General features: G+C 37.2%; 9 protein-coding genes across 9 annotated transcripts; 5 read left to right on the top strand and 4 right to left on the bottom strand.

Annotated features, from left to right (window-relative positions):
- Positions 1–110: 110 nt before the first annotated feature.
- On the top strand, positions 111–2,753 carry SPC110 (Spc110p; the record flags this gene model as incomplete). Its single annotated transcript, XM_022818071.1, has 1 exon — positions 111–2,753. The coding sequence occupies one exon, from the start codon at positions 111–113 to the stop codon at positions 2,751–2,753; it is 2,643 nt and encodes an 880-aa protein (XP_022674775.1).
- A 42-nt stretch (positions 2,754–2,795) lies between these two features.
- CNL1 (Cnl1p) lies at positions 2,796–3,128 on the bottom strand (the record flags this gene model as incomplete). The annotated part of the gene is made up of 1 exon (XM_022818070.1): positions 2,796–3,128. One exon carries the CDS (start codon positions 3,126–3,128, stop codon positions 2,796–2,798), a length of 333 nt encoding a protein of 110 aa, XP_022674774.1.
- Positions 3,129–3,483: 355 nt separating this feature from the next.
- GGA1 (ubiquitin-binding protein) lies at positions 3,484–5,232 on the top strand (the record flags this gene model as incomplete). Its single annotated transcript, XM_022818069.1, has 1 exon — positions 3,484–5,232. One exon carries the CDS (start codon positions 3,484–3,486, stop codon positions 5,230–5,232), a length of 1,749 nt encoding a protein of 582 aa, XP_022674773.1.
- A 187-nt stretch (positions 5,233–5,419) lies between these two features.
- Positions 5,420–8,401, bottom strand: EAF1 (Eaf1p; the record flags this gene model as incomplete). The annotated part of the gene is made up of 1 exon (XM_022818068.1): positions 5,420–8,401. One exon carries the CDS (start codon positions 8,399–8,401, stop codon positions 5,420–5,422), a length of 2,982 nt encoding a protein of 993 aa, XP_022674772.1.
- A 562-nt stretch (positions 8,402–8,963) lies between these two features.
- Positions 8,964–9,776, bottom strand: BCP1 (protein-transporting protein BCP1; the record flags this gene model as incomplete). The annotated part of the gene is made up of 1 exon (XM_022818067.1): positions 8,964–9,776. One exon carries the CDS (start codon positions 9,774–9,776, stop codon positions 8,964–8,966), a length of 813 nt encoding a protein of 270 aa, XP_022674771.1.
- Positions 9,777–10,113: 337 nt separating this feature from the next.
- Positions 10,114–11,649, top strand: CTM1 (cytochrome c lysine N-methyltransferase; the record flags this gene model as incomplete). Its single annotated transcript, XM_022818066.1, has 1 exon — positions 10,114–11,649. One exon carries the CDS (start codon positions 10,114–10,116, stop codon positions 11,647–11,649), a length of 1,536 nt encoding a protein of 511 aa, XP_022674770.1.
- Positions 11,650–11,942: 293 nt separating this feature from the next.
- Positions 11,943–12,584, top strand: ERP5 (emp24/gp25L/p24 family protein; the record flags this gene model as incomplete). Its single annotated transcript, XM_022818065.1, has 1 exon — positions 11,943–12,584. One exon carries the CDS (start codon positions 11,943–11,945, stop codon positions 12,582–12,584), a length of 642 nt encoding a protein of 213 aa, XP_022674769.1.
- Positions 12,585–12,925: 341 nt separating this feature from the next.
- On the top strand, positions 12,926–14,260 carry UBA4 (Uba4p; the record flags this gene model as incomplete). Its single annotated transcript, XM_022818064.1, has 1 exon — positions 12,926–14,260. One exon carries the CDS (start codon positions 12,926–12,928, stop codon positions 14,258–14,260), a length of 1,335 nt encoding a protein of 444 aa, XP_022674768.1.
- A 65-nt stretch (positions 14,261–14,325) lies between these two features.
- Positions 14,326–16,164, bottom strand: TFC6 (transcription factor TFIIIC subunit TFC6; the record flags this gene model as incomplete). Its single annotated transcript, XM_022818062.1, has 1 exon — positions 14,326–16,164. The coding sequence occupies one exon, from the start codon at positions 16,162–16,164 to the stop codon at positions 14,326–14,328; it is 1,839 nt and encodes a 612-aa protein (XP_022674767.1).
- Between the last annotated feature and the right edge of the window lie 263 nt (positions 16,165–16,427).

Raw genomic sequence — 16,427 nt, 5'->3', positions numbered from 1 at the left:
AACAAACAATAAGAAAATGATAAACAATGACATGCGTCATTCTAGATTTAAGATGCATAGAATGGTATTAATGATGAAACTTTCATATATCTGACGCGCCATTGCCCACAATGGAGACCCCGCACGTAGATAGGATGAAAGACTACGAGTTCACACCCATAGGGTATGTGGATGAGCGAAGAAGGCGTGGTAGTGATCCTTCGGAAAAAGGACTTAAAAGATCACTTGAGCCAGCTACTGAGGAAAGGTTGACTGAGAATAAGCGCTTGCGTAATCCAAGTTTTGCTGATGAAACTTTTAATTCAACAAGGTTGTTTAATGATACCTCTTTTGATGAAACCATACCGGAGGCTATTGTTCAAGAGCGCAGACCAAATACGAGAAAAACGCTCTCTGGAGATTTACTAATGAAAGATGACGAAGCGAGTGATAAACTCACCTCAAATCCCTTAAAAGAAACCGAGAGTAGCTTGAAGAAGTTGCAGTTGGAAAACTATAATTTGAGGATCAAATGTACAAGCTTGCTTAAATTTTTGAATAATATATCCGATGACGGTAAAATTATGAAGAATTTAGAAATCTTGGACGAACTTCACGATCTAAAGTTCAGGCACCAACAACTGACACAGGAATATAGAGAACTTCAGAAAAAATACGACGCTCTTGAAGATCAAAATGAGAATCGTGAACATCAGGAGAATGACGAAGAGCTAATAGATTTAAAGGAGACAAATAAAAGATTACAAGAAGAACTAAATTCTTCTAAACAAGAGCTTGAAGATACATTAGAAACCTTGCATCAGTCAAAAGACAAGATAGCCTCTTTGGAGGAGAAAATATCAAGATTGAACTCCGAAAGGAGTGAAATTGAAAACCAGCATAAAATGAAAGTTGATTTACTTCAAAGTAAGATCAACGAGGTAACAACCTCTCTTAATTTGAAAGAAAGAGAGTGCGATCATTTAAATGAAAAAGTATCTACTTTAGTTGCTCAGCTTCAGGAATTCGACCATCAAAGTGGCAGTCTTTTAGATTTACAGTCGACTATGGATTCTAAAAATGAAGCAATAAGAAATCTTGAATCACAGTTACAAAGGAACGAACGCCAAAGACAATCTCTAGAAAAAGAAGTCAATCTTCTTCAAGATGAGCTAAACTCCTTGAGAGAAACTCAGAATAGAATCATTGAGCACAAAGATAAACAAATTAAGCAGTTAACGGAGAGTGTCTCATCAAATGATTCCGAAAGGCTGAGACAGATCAATGAACTATCTTCGGAAAGAGATAGCTTGCTGGAAGCAAACAGAAGACTTCAATTTTCGGAAAATGACCTCAAAGAGTCAGTAAAATCGCTTCAATCGCAATTAAGTTCATGTCAAGAAGAACTAAAAAATCTTCAGGACAAACACAGACAAAAAGTGGATGAACTACTGAAAAGCAAGGCAAAATACACATCAGATGAGATGGAATCTTTAAGACAAGAACTTCTCGAAATGAGAAAAAACAATGACCTTTTAAAAAATGAAAACAATTCATTGTCTAGCAGATTAGATAATTTGATTCGTCAATCTCCTTCGAGAAAGTCTGTAGAGGTAGAACTTCTCAAAAAGAACAACGAAATTAGGGCTCTTCACTCTTCTATTAAAGATTTGGAACAAGAGCTTGGTAATGCAACAACCACTATATCCAATTTAAAAGATAATCACAGAAGAGAAATTGAGAGGATACGAAGAGAAGCAGATGTTGCTACTAAAGCTACCATTACCGGTACATCACCTGTAAATAATGTAACCATGAGCGATCATGAAGAAAGGGCAAAGCTGCAAAATAAAATCAGTATGTTGCAAATGGAGTATGAATCAATCAAGGATACGAAGGAAAAAGAGTTAGCCATGTGGAAGCGGAAATATGAAACAATTCAACGCACTAATGAAGAACTCCTTCAGGAAAAAGAAGGTCAGAACCGCTATCTGTCTGGTGCCTTAAGAGAAAAAGACAAAGAAATTTCAGAATTACAATCAAGGTATAACAACATACTAGCAGAGAGAACTTCAATGTTGAATGACCTTTCTAAAGTAAAGCATCATAAGGAAGACTATAAAATCCAATTGAAAAAGACTCAATCGAGGTTAGAATATATAACAAAAGAATTTGTTAAACTCAAGGAAACCTCTAAAACAGCACCCATCTCAGATGAATCAAAAGAACTACTAAATAGCAAGTGGTTTACCAAATACCAGACAATGAAGGGAAAGTTTTTGGATGAATTAAAGAGCTTACAAGATGAGAACCTTGAGTTACAGAAGACTCTTTTGAAACAAAAGAATGACTCTAATACGAAGGCAAGTGGAAATGTTGGCTCGTACGATAATGCAAGCAGTACGGGTACTTTACAGGATGAAATTGATTATTACCGGTTGAAGTATACAATTGCAATTAAAAAACAAAATGACTTACGAGTCATGAACGAGTATCTGAATAAAGTGTTAAAAGCAAGTTCACAACACGTAAAGCTAGATATTCTGAAACTAGAAAACGAGGTTCCCAACTACAATCCATATGCCGACATCTCATTTTATAACTTGCCAATTCCTAGGACCAGAAAAAGAAGGCTCAGATTCAAGACTGTCGCACTTCTCGTGTTATCCTGTGTAAGAATGAAGAGTGCTATGAATGCAGTCACGTGGGACAAACAACGCTTAGAATATTTGAAAAGAAAGATTATTATGAGCCAAGATAGAATATCATGGTAGTTACGCATCAGAAAGTTGAAAACCCATATCAGTCCGGCCTGATTATGGTTTTTTCATATCTACATACTTCTTATATTGTGTTATTACATTTTTTAACCTACTTTTGAAAGATACAACAATACCTTCAACAGCATCCAGTTGATCGTAGTGCTTATCTAGTTCGTCACATTTTTCAAGCAATTCCTTTGTCATAGCAATATTTGCATCTATTACATCTTCTATAATACCATTTTCAACTAACTGGTTTTGTTTCTCACAAACTTCTAGTGTTTCTAATCGTATCGATTCTAGCTCGTCTTGGATCTTATATAACACATAATCATAGTCGACGATTAGCTTATCAATCTTAAAAGGATCATTATCACCTTCACTCATTTCGAAAGTTCCTAGGTACACTCCACTTTTTGGTCAGACCAAAATAATCAATTGATTGATTTATGTAAACACACTTAGTCGGAAGAGTTCGTGTTCGGTCCCATCATTTTTTCATAAAAGGGGTCTCTTGATATCTGAAAATTACCAAACCTTGAACCTAGAAAGACTTTTACCTCATACTAATAATAATAGGAGATAATTGACAAGGAAGCAATTGCAAGCACTTTTAGGGTAAGCTGTGAGAGTTTCATTGGTCAATAGTGCTGATAGATAAAACTGTTGGTGTGATTAGAAACTTGAAACTGGTAATAATTTACTGTTTGAGGAGAATTTACATCAGAGGAGTTCTAGAAGAATGATGTCAATTCATCTGGATGAGGGTCCAGTTAGAAGGCCACAGCAGCACAGCGACCCATTAATTAGAAAGATCCAAAGGGCATGCCGTATTTCTCTTCCAGAGCCAGATCTCGCGTTGAATTTGGATGTTGCAGATTATATAAACGAAAAACAAGGCGCCACTCCAAGGGAGGCTGCAATCTCGATTGTCAGATTAATTAACTCTAGAGACAGTCATACTGCCATCTTCGCTTTGAGCTTGTTGGATGTTCTAGTCAAGAACTGTGGTTATCCATTCCACTTGCAAATTTCAAGAAAGGAATTCTTGAACGAGTTGGTCAAGAGATTCCCGGAAAGACCGCCAGTTCGTTTTAGCAAAGTGCAAAGATTGATTTTGACTGCCATTGAAGAATGGTACCAGACGATTTGTAAGCACTCGCCTTACAAAGATGATATGGGCTATATCAGGGACATGCATAGACTATTGAAATATAAGGGATACACATTCCCCAAGATTAACAGCGAAGATCTTGCTGTTTTGAAACCAAGCGACCATTTGAAGACCCCAAGTGAAATTCAGAAGGAGCAGGAGATCGCCCAGGCTGCTAAATTGGAAGAATTGATTAGACGTGGTAGACCTGAGGACTTGAGAGAGGCAAACAAATTGATGAAAGTTATGGCCGGTTTTAAAGAAGATAACGCTATTCAATCAAGACAAATCTTAAATGAAGAATTAACAAAGTTGAAGCGTAAAGCAGACCTATTGAATGAAATGTTAGGCGCTAGTGAATCTCCAGATATGGAGAATGAAACTATTGCGGAATTGTATAACGCTTTGAAATCTTCACAACCAAGATTTCAGAAGATTATCGAGGAAGAACAAGACGATGATCAGTTCATTCAAGACTTACTTCACTTTAATGATACTGTAAACCAATTGGTTGAAAAATATGAACTCTTAAAAGCTGGTCGTGTCGGTGAAGTAAACCAAATCAACATTCCTAACATTTCGACAACCGTCAACAACAGCGGCGCGTTGGCTAATGAAATCAATCTAATCGATTTCGACGATGAAGAGGAAGATACAGGAGCAGCTTCATCTAACAACAATGGAACTGCTTCAAATAATACAGAAGATGATCTATTGAGTGATTTGAACAATTTATCTTTCTCTGATAACAAGAGTAACAACAACTTTGGATTTGGTGGAAGTATAGCTCTTGGTTCAACTACCCCTGCTGCTCCAGTCACCACAACTACAACTACTACGACATCCAATAATAACTTCGATCTGTTAGGAGATCTTTCGTCTCCTTCACCCGTTCAAACTCAACAAACCAATAGCTTTAGCAATGATCTATTAAGTGATTTGTCAAGTGCCCCACCATCACAACCTCAAAACCAAACCGCAAGCTCCAATAACCGTCAACTAGTCAGTCAATCTGACATTTTAAAGTTTGAATTCTTGATAACTAGGGAATCTGAAAGTACTATTAAAGTGACATCATTCTTCTCTAATTTATCTATTTCTCAGATTTCCGACTTGACTTTAATGCTTGCTGTTCCTAAGGCCCAATCTTTGAGATTATTGCCGCAATCCAACACCACTTTGTCATCCTTCTCAACTGATGGTATCTACCAAGAGAGCTGGATTGACAATGCTGTAAAAGATGCACCAAAACCACTTAGAGTGAAATGGAAGGTATCCTACAAAGTTAATGGTACTCCAAAGGAAGAGTCATCTGTCTTCACCTTCCCAAACATTTAAGTTTATGTACATATAGCAAAATTTAATGAATGCTCTTCGTGTCAAAACCCAGCAGACCTATAACTATACGCGTTAGGTACGATAATAAGTTGAATACATAATGTTTACAAATGACTTTAAATCATGGGAACGTTTCGTTTGTTCTTATATATCTATATATTGATGTCCGTTACTGTGTTAATGTCCATTAGTCATGTTTTTGAGCCCTTTGTAAAATTTCTTGAGGTGTTGGAGAAGTGTTTTTAATCTCAGAAACACGATTATTGGATGAGCTAGCGGCTTCACTTCTTGCTCTTCCCTGTTCTGGCAATGTAACATTTCTGTAAATATTTTCTGCAGCTATTAAAGCCAGTTCGGGAGTGAAATTAGGCTTTTGCAAAAGAATTTTTTTTGCATAGCCTTCAATAATTTCACGTTCATTGGATGGCTTCACATTACGAGGAGGCAGCTGTTGCGAGGTAACTTTCGTTTTTTCTCCTAAGGGAGGGGCACTCTGGGGAGTCGATTGTCTAGATTTGTTCTTTAGCTCTTTTGAACTTCCGTTACTGATCGCTGGAAGATTTGGACTTGAAGCAGCAGTGAGAGGTAATTTACCAGCTTGCATTTGTGCCATTTGCATCCGTTGTTTAGCTGCACGCTTTATTTGCATGTCCCTACGCAAGGCGTCATCACGCTGAGCCTTCAATTCGGACATTTCTTGAGGAGTTGGTACGCTCATATTCTTTACATCAAGAGGTTTACGAGGTTGAGAGGGATTGGGCCTGGGAGCATTTTCTCTCTTCTTGATACATTTTCTCATAGCCTCAAACATACTAGCCCAGCGTAACCTTCTATGACCCCTTTGTATGGATTCCGATCCAACACCAAGAGGGGATATTCTTCTCTTCTGTTGCTGTTGTAATTTATGTGCTTCGTATAGCCAAACTTGGGCGTTATGAGCTCGAGGACCTTTCATATCTGCAATGTTGAATTTCTCATTGAGTTGCACGAATCTCTCAAAACATTGCCAAGGCGTTCTTCTTTCAATGTTAGATACATACATCCTCTTGTGACGATTTGACATTTGAGAACTAATAAGATCCCAGTTATAGGCGTATTGGTTGATATTCTTGACCAATTCTTGATCATCCTCAGGTAGCCAGATGGTCGGAGTACGAAACTTCAAATAACGTAAGGACGGCGCAACCGGGGGGCGTAAATAATGACTTCTTCTGTTTCCATAAAACATACCACGCCTTTTGGATAATGGAACTAATGATGGTTCTTCCTCTATTAACTGTTTTTCGACTAGTTTCATAAAGTGATCGTCATCAACAGGAGCTATTGCCTTTGAAACCGGTTCAAAGGGTAAAGACTTCCTGGATTTTAGGTTTTCTTCATCTAATCCTTCATATACACGAACGCTTTTTGAAATTGCCGCACCCAATGTAGAGAGTGAGCTAATGTCAACATACGCGCGGAACCGAGGTTTAGTTTTCTTCGAAAGGTATTCTTCTGCAGAAACTATTGGTAACGAAGGTGTTGGTATTTCATCCTGTGGATCAGTCCTTTTTAAGAGTTTTGAGATGTCGATTGAAGGCTCTTCTTCCTGAACTTGTTGCTCAATCTCCATATCTTCTACACCCGCAGATTCTTCTGTATTATCAACTATGGGATCCGCTGGATGATTGACAGCCGCGTCGTCTTTCGCATTTGATCCTGGTTCATTTTGAGAGCTATTTGATATTTGCATGTCTGTATTCTCTAACCCATCCGTCTGGATCTTTACTTCAATATCTTGTGAAGAGTTCACGTGTTCTGTCTTATTGGCCGTGTCTGATATAGGTTTCCTTTTCACACAGCAAATCTTTCCGTATGTCCAATAATCAGAAATAGATTGAGCTATTTCAGTGCACATGGCTATCTTGTAGTTTAGAGATTCACGGAAATCTTCTCGCATCCACTTGGCTTCTTCCAGCAAGACATTTGCATGGGTAACTGGTTTATTAGCTGTAATAGGATCGATGAATTTTTTCGGTTGACGAAGTGACCACAGATTCAGTCTTCTTAACTCTTCAATTCTCGAGGCTACAACTGTTATTCTACCTTCGTTCAGTGCTGTATTTATCAAATCAGTAGTTAATGCCTTCTGTGACTGTGGAATCAATCTCAGTAATGGTAAAGTTTGTGAAACATATTTGATTTCTTGGATAGGCATTGCCTTTGCAAGCTTTGTGGGGACATTTTCTTTAGTAATCATATAAACAGTTTCCTTAACATTAATATCATTATCACAGTACGTTTTACGCTCCTCGGTGGATAGATTTTCAAGTATAGAGTCTATAATAAATGGCTGAGGTTCCTTAATCTGTATTGGGGTAGGATCTGCATGCAGTTGTGACATTTCTATCATATGAGAATATGGGTTTGGCGGGAGTTCTATAGTGCTTTCATTTCGAGCAGTTGAAACACTGGAATTCGTAGCAGTAGACTCTATCTTTTGTCTTTTAACCATTTCTTGCGGTGTTCCATTTTCTCCCTGCTCATCTCGCGAATGCTTTTCAGAAGAAGATGGCTTCGACTGTGCCTCTGCGTAAGCTATTTGTTTTTTTGCTGTTCGTGATTCAACCACTACATTAGAAGTTTTATCAGATGGTGCTGTGACTTTCTGTGTAGGCGATACAGATCGATTGTTTGGTATCTGCTGTTGCAGTTGTGCCTGCTGAGGCTGTTTACTACCTTGTGGTTGAGGTACTTGTTTAAAGCTTTGAAAAGTTGTTTGCTGTGATTGTATCCGTGAAACTGGTCTATTCGTAGATGGTGGTAGAGGTTGCGAATCCATTTCGTGGTCATCATTAGAATTAGGGGTTGAATCCTTTGAACGTTTCTTCAATTCTCTTTTAGTTTCTGCGGGAGATGGGCACTTACTTCGATTCAGTTTCTTATCATTGACAGGGTCCCGTGGCCTGAATTTAGGCAAAGAACCTATATCTACAGGTTTTCCTCTCGCTAAGTCATGCTGCTCCAAAAACTGCTGGATTTCCTTTCCTATTCTTTCATGATTTTCAATGCTTTTCAATTCAGAAATATGAGATATGCAAAATAATTGTACAAGGAGATTTCGCCTCTCTTCCAAAAGCTGCTCTTGGCTGCCCTGACTGCCATTACTTCCACGTTTCAGACTGCTCATCGCACTAAAGTGTTTATAGAAGGAAGAGTCTTAATGAATGGCCTATATATTTTATTGGCCGGGTAATAGACAACAGTGCTAATTTCGTACGAAAAGCGGCAAAAAAAAACTGACGAATGTGGTAGTGTGGTGAGGGGTGTTCACCAGCTAATATGACCGGAAATACGTCGTCTGACGTGCAAATGATTGATTACTTCGGTTAGCTGGTCCTATTTGAAGCAGAATCGCACTTTAAGCTGTCTAAAATGACTTCTTTTTCGGACACTTCTCTTGCTCAGGAGCCTTATACCTCCCTACTCGTTACTCTGCTTATTCGTAACGCACTATTTACTTCCTTGAAAGTTTTTTTTTAGTTAATAATATTTCTAGAATTACCGTCAGTCATTATATACGTTTCTTTATCATCACGTGATATGAAATTGAGAAAGAAGGAAGAAGGATGTTATATTCCACAAACTGATTTGATGATAACCACATGTTAATCTAGGATTGTATGCATTTACATAAGGTATATAATGTTCTTAAAGATATGTGTGTTACCTGTCTTTTTGTTTGTCTTTGTTTACCACGTCTTTATGGCAGCATCCAAATCTTGAATGGATTTAACTAAACCCGCGTGGTCCAATACCATATATGATGTTATGAGACCTTTTCTTGATTCAGAGTCTACGTGAACTTTCGCAACTTTCTCGAAGAAACGGTCTTCCTCGTGGAAGTAATCAACTTCGTTTGTTTGTCTAACTTTCTTACGAGTAGCTTGGTTCGACGTTAGATCATCTTCATCCATGTCAAAATTCACTTCGTATTTTCTTGAGACAATCACATAGAAATCATAGTTTTTGTCATCCCCTAATACCTGTTTGACGTCTTCCATTGTGATGTTGTATAATGGCGGCACGACTTCTGGAGGCATGTTAATTAACCTTTCACTCATAACCAAGGAGCATGTCTTATCGGATTGATCGATCGTTTGTAGGAATGAGGCTAGTTTAGAGTCGGTTTTACGCAAGTACTTTGCGTAGTCACTGTCTTTGTTAGCTTTATAATCGATGAATGAAAGGAAACAGTAAGGGTCCGACTCCTTACCGTCTGTCTTGATAGTAGTCGTTGGTGACTCTAAAATTAAATCCGCAAGTTCACTCAATTGGATTTTATTCGATTCTTGAGCCCCAAATAGTTGACGCATTAGATTCTTCAAGGCGTGGAAGTCCACATCTGGGTTACCATTAAAGAAGTCAAAGTCAATATTCACGATCTCTTGCTCTTGGTCACTTCCTTGACCATTTTCAGAGTCCGTGGAGAAAATATCGATGTCAGACTCATCGTCTACAGCACGCTTCTTAGAAAGCTCGCTCAATTTAATAACACCAACCATTACTGCTTTGATATTATTAGTTTGTCCTATTATGCTGTAATCGTTCTTTTCCTCTCTGATGTATCGTCGATGAGATGACCATTTGCATTTCAAACCATCACTACCTCTTATTATGGTCAAAATTATTTCTTTTCTCCATTCGTCAAATTTTGGATAAATGAAAAATTAGTAGTCACGTGGATGTGTGATATCTTCCATATTAAAGAAAAGGCATAGTTATAACTGGGGAATAAATAATACAAGAGTTGATCTGACTAAAGTGAGCAAACATTTGTTAGTCTCTGAGTTTGAATATAATTAAAGTGTTCTGCAGAAATATTAATTATCCATATTAAGAATGGATCATGCAATCACTTGGATCTTGGAAAATAAATCCATTATAAAACATGATGCTTTGACCATTGACAAATCTGCGGTCGATGGAGATGCAGGGGGTTATGGTATATTTGCTGATCTCAGCTTAATAGATGACAGAAAAGATGAACGTAAAGTGGAGTTGCTTAGAATTCCACGAGATGCTACCATATCAATGGCTATGATCAGGCAAATTCTAACAAGCGATACAAGAGACAAGACGTTAACTTCTTTGAAAGATCATTTGGCTGCTTTTCTTACAGAAGAATCTCATCAAATTTATATCAATGAGACAAATATCATTGTAGTATTCCTTATAATCAAGGCAATTATATCGAATTCCGAGATGTCATCCCCTGGATCAAAAGATTTTGCATCTTTCTATACTGATGAGGTTCTCCTAAAGACGCTTGTACCGCTTCCCGTAAACAAATATCAAGAAGATAGTCATAACTGGGAACAATACTATGCGGAATATATGAGTTTTCCACAGCAACAGTTCATTGAGGTACTTGAAGAATTCATCCAAAAACGATTTCCTGGAGAAGATCATAGTAAAGAAATAATTTTAATTTATTGCAGTGTCATCTCTAGAATATTAGAGATCCCCGAGGCTGTTGAACCGGGTAGTGATGATTACGTAGTGAATCCAACGTTGGTTCCGTTACTTGATTTTGCCAACCACAGTAATGATAAAAAAAATGCATATTTTGATGTAGATCGCAATAACAATGACATTGTGCTATATTTAGACCTGGAAAATTCCCCAGAGTCAAAATTGATCCAAGTATTCATAAGCTATTCTCCATTTGAAGAATTGGTTCATTTTGAACAGATTTATGGATTCTTACCAAATTCTAAAAAGCCCCAAATATTCTGTTATCGCTTTGATGAGAATTTTATGAAACATTATGTTTACAAGGATGTTAATGTATCTAAATTCTACCGCTGTATGAATATAAGACCTTATCTGGAGGTTGTATTGAAAGATGATGATGTTTTACTAAATGATTGTATTATGGAATTTGCAGAAATCATACTGCCATTTTCTCAGCACATTAAAAGATCTGATTTAACACCTTTCAACTATAATGAAGATCTTAAAACCTATACGTCTACGATTGTTAATGAGAACGGATTAGAAAAACAAGTAAACCTCACCAAAGAAGAAGCTATAGAATATATTTTTGGAGATCAAGACGAGACAGAGAATTATGAAAGAACATTAAAGGAATGGATATTGCACTTTTTAAAAGAGTATATCAATTTCCGCCTTTCAAAGATGCTCCAGGTTAAACCAGATTCCGAAACCTCTTCTTTCAATATATTCTTGACCAAAGAGCTGTGGATTCTACAGAAATTAAAGGCTAGTATTGATAAAAACCAGCATATTACCTGGTATGAAAAGTTTGCGGAGCGTTCATCTGAATTGCCGGATGTCCCTTTCCCCCCGCCATGTCGAATTGACTATGAAAACTTATCGAGAACTGAAATCCAGGAGTATATAGATACCGATTAGACAGTTACAAAATCAAAACCATAATGACTCACTTTACCTTTAAAAATCTTTAAAAATAATCATACTCGAACACTTATGTTCCCTCTATAAGTTGAAAAATGTATATCTAGCAGCTTACCTTTATTAGCTCTTCTTGTCTGCCTTTTCTGTATGGCGGCGGCTCCAGAATAAATAAAAAACAAAATAAATGTGGAAGCGTTCATTATTAACTTAATCAAGAATATGATCACCAGAACATATCACAGTCATTATACAGAGTAGAATTTACAATATAACATTTTAAAAGAAGGCCAATGAGGTCCGATATACTTCTTAGGATATTTTTTCTGCTTTTACAATGCTCTTTAGGGAAATGCTTACATTATTATCTTCGAAGCGGGGAGACAAAGTGTTTTTATGAAAACTTGGATAAGGGTGAACTATTAGCAGCGACTTTTCTGGGCCAAGTAGAACAAGAAGATGGTACATATGATGAGGATGAGGCTTTAACATTTCATATCACAATTTTTGAAACATTCGACAATAATCATTGTATCTTAGATCAGAAGTCAGTTCCACCGGGACCCTTTGCATTCAGCGGTATAGATAAGGGTGAACATAAAATATGTCTGCAACCTCACCACATCGACAGCTCAAAACGCGTGAAGATAACCCATGACGTAAATTTTGGAGACGCTGTATCTATTCAAAGCAAAAGAAATAGCGCTATGCTCAGTCTAAAAGAGCGAATTCGTCAATTGAATGAACGGCTATTAACGATAAAAAATGAACAAGAAGAAATTAAATTAAAAGAACCAAAATTTAGGTCAACCACGGAGGAAACTAACCAGAAAGTTATGTACCTATCAATAGTAGTGTCTGTTGTTCTTGTACTTACCTGCAAATTTCAGCTACGCTATTTAAAGACCTTGCTGGTTAAAAAGAAGCAGAAGTAGTTAAAGGATTGCTGTATTTACGCTCAAAAACTTTTCAATTAGTGTATATTAAGATATAAACATCGATGCACTTTTTCCTTACAGACCCTTCTAGCGACTTGTATCATAGGAGTCGCTGATCACAGACTTTAAGTCTTCAGACCTTAGCGTAGTAATATTCCATCCTTTTACTGCAAATAGTGTCAAGGATTGAAAAGAAATAAGAGTCGTTTTTAATGAAAAATATCCTAATCTTAAAACTTTTAAGCGTTAAATGACTGAATATAGAGGGAAATAAAGATTTACAGACTATCGTTTACTAATAAAACTGTTCAAAGTTTATCTGAGTTGTTATACGTGTCATGACAAATATTAATGGAGATACTAGTTCTCTCTTGGAGGAGCTTGAAAGGTTAAGGGAAGAAAATGCCAGGTTAAAGAAAACACTCGATGAGCAAAGGCACCATCAAGATGATCTTAGCTTACCGATGTCATTAGAAGAATTTCAACGTTATGGAAGACAGATGATTGTGGAAGAAACACATGGGCTTTCTGGTCAGATCAAATTGAAAAACGCAAAGGTTCTTGTCATTGGTGCTGGTGGATTAGGCTGTCCATCGCTACCATATTTAGCAGGTGCCGGTATTGGGACGATTGGTATAGTCGACAACGATCTAGTGGACACTTCAAATCTCCACAGGCAAGTTTTACATGACTCTACAAAAGTTGGTATGCTAAAGTGTGAATCAGCTAAACTGGTTTTGAACAAGTTAAACCCACATGTTTCCGTAATTACCTACCCTGTCAGGTTAACCAACAGTAATGCTTTCCAAATTTTTGAAGGATACGATTTGGTTCTTGATTGTACTGATACGCCTGTGACACGTTATCTAGTGTCAGATGTTGCTGTTAATTTAAACATACCAGTAGTATCCGCATCAGCTCTAAGGACCGAGGGCCAGCTATCTATTTTCAATTTCGCAAATATTGGCCCTTGTTACAGATGTTTCTATCCGAACCCACCTACTCCAACTTCGGTGTCATCATGCCAAGAAGGGGGTGTATTAGGCCCCTGTGTTGGTCTTGTGGGAGTGGCAATGGTAGTTGAAACGTTAAAAATATTATTGGGTACTTACACGGTTGAGAACTTCAAGCCTTTTCTTCTTCAATATTCTGGGTTTCCGGATCAAACTCTCCGTAAGTTTAAGATGAGAGGAAGAAAATCTGACTGTTTGGCATGTGGTGCAAATAGAATTGTCACTAGACAATCAATAGAATCAGGCGAGATCAATTATGAGACGTTTTGCGGAAGTCGACACTATAATGTATTAACTGAAGAAGAAAGGGTAGACGTATTCGAATTTGAAAAACGGTATAAAATGAAGGCTGAAGATAAATCTTTCCTATTACTTGATGTGAGACCTAGTCTCCACTACTCTATATCTCATCTACCAGACACACACAATATTACTGTCAATGAATTACGAGATATGAAGTCCGATTTCGATGCCTTAAAATCAAGAATACCATCTATTGATGCGGACTCGGAAGTATTTGTCATCTGTAGATACGGCAATGATTCCCAACTAGCAACCAGACTGCTCAAGGAAAAGTTCAAAATTAAGAATGTTAAAGATGTCAAGGGTGGATTTTTCAAATATATTGATGACATAAACCCTGCTTTGCCAAAATATTAAATTACAGATATACGTGCACAACTTATGAAGTATTGCCTGATGTGAACATGGCTAAACATGGCTGATTAATTTCCTAATTTCTCAACTACTACGAATCCTGCAGCATTTGCAAATGAATACCATTTACCACAGTTCATCTCTTCAATCCACTTCACACTTTGTATATTAATTCCAGGATAATCAAGCTTGACATTGGAAGTTTCAGTATTTGTGAACTTAAAAATTTTATACTGTGGATTCAACCTATATTGCTTAGTCTTCGCATTGAAGTCCCATTTCCACAGCCGAACATATCGGTAAATGTCTGTATTGTTTTTCAGTCCCTGAAGCATTCTCCTTACTATATTGTTTAATAGTAAACTGCCATCAGCACTTCCGGATAAAAGCATGGGATGAAGGGATGAGGACCCTAAACATACGACGGTGTTATCATGTTGACAAATGTTATGATCAACAAAAATAGCCCTTGGAGTAAATGCTTTTACGGAAGAAAGTGAGTCTGTACGTAAGACCGTGTATAATTGTGGCATGTATACTAAAGGTAATGTATTACTACCACGAGTTCTTGTTGAAAAAGTTTTAGTTAATCGGATATCTTTTGGATCAAAAATACAGCAGTTACCATCAATGGCGCTCATACAAACTGCTGTATTTTCAAAGTTCGACCTTAGTGCAATAGTGGAAATGACATATGACTCAAATAACTGTTTGTAGTTACAAAATATGCTTTCAGTAATGGAATACTCTCCGTAGTATCCATTTTGGAAGCCACAAACAATGTAATCTGAACTTATGAAGTCGAATGAAGTAATTGCTGATTCAGGACCCTTAATATTTATGCATGGATTCTGTAAGTGATGTATATGTCCCTCGACTGACCTCATTATTGGTAAGAATTTGATACAACCATCTTGAAAAACTCCAGTCAATATACCTATACACTTCTCATCTGTGACTGGGGCAGGATGCCATTTCAAGTCCCAAGAAAGTCCAGCATCATGCACAAGTTGATAAAATAGAGACATTTTAGCTTGATTTTTATCGAATTCATAGATATTGATTAAGGCACTACGAGGCGTAGGTGTCCCTGATAATCGCAAATCGGGGTCTGCAGCATCTTGTGTATCAGAAACTGATACAGCTAGGTATTGTATATCAGAACCTGGCAATCTAGTCCATGCCATGTCAGAAACAAATCCACCAGTATTGAAAATGAACCCTTGACGTATTCCAAAATTGAAGGCCGGCAGCTGAATGTATTCGTTCTTCATAGTTGCAAAATGATCATTGCCAATGTTAAACTTGATTTCATTCTTATTTAGCTTTATCATTTCATTTAATTCATCTTCAGATATTTCCACTGCAGCAAAGTCACTTAATTTTAAATCAATGCTATTGAATTTAAGATTGAATGGGGTAAGCTGCTCTTCTTTAAAATCAAAGACTGCTGTCTCGAACTTTTCCTTTTGTTTGGCTAAACCTAATAATTTGTCTTGGTTATTACCATATATTCTCACCAATTTATCTTTGACTGATGTAAGATGCTTACTAACCCTCACTATCTTATTTTTATCAACCTTTTTTGGCGAAGAGGCCTTTATCTTAACTGCCTTTGTTTTTCCAGAAGCCGTACCATTCTTTGACCCCTTAGGCCGACCTCTTTTCTTTAGCACTTTCTTCTCCTCCTTGTCAAGTTCAGGCATATCCATTACATTTACACTGCTGTCATTATTTTCTGGTATATCAATGAGTACTTTACTAGCATCTTTTGGTACTTCCTCTATTTGTACCGTGGGGGTTTCCTTAGATGAGGCGACTGATTTCAGCTGCTCTGTAACGTCTATTTTCTTACTATTAACGTTGGAAGCTTTACTTGTTCTCGTCTTTTGCTTCCTCGACACCATTTTTTAGCTAAATAAATACACTTCTGAATGGATTGCTATGATATGGATGTTGACAATCAGACGAGACCAACATCTTAAAGGTGCCTAATCCATCCTTTTCGTACAATAAATTGAAAAGCGCTTGTTTCTCTGTGTTTACTTTTGTTGAGATCCTTAAGAAGACACATGTCCGGGTAAAATAACGGTGACATTGAATTCTTAAAGGAATCTTTTTAAGGAATCTGAAGGGCCAGGCTATTCATTACGCATACCTTATATCAAGA

Source organism: Kluyveromyces marxianus, chromosome 2, assembly GCF_001417885.1.
Source record: "Kluyveromyces marxianus DMKU3-1042 DNA, complete genome, chromosome 2".
Taxonomy (NCBI): Eukaryota; Fungi; Ascomycota; class Saccharomycetes; order Saccharomycetales; family Saccharomycetaceae; genus Kluyveromyces; species Kluyveromyces marxianus.
Note: the sequence above shows the minus strand (reverse complement) of the source record. Positions and strands in the feature narration are given on the sequence as shown.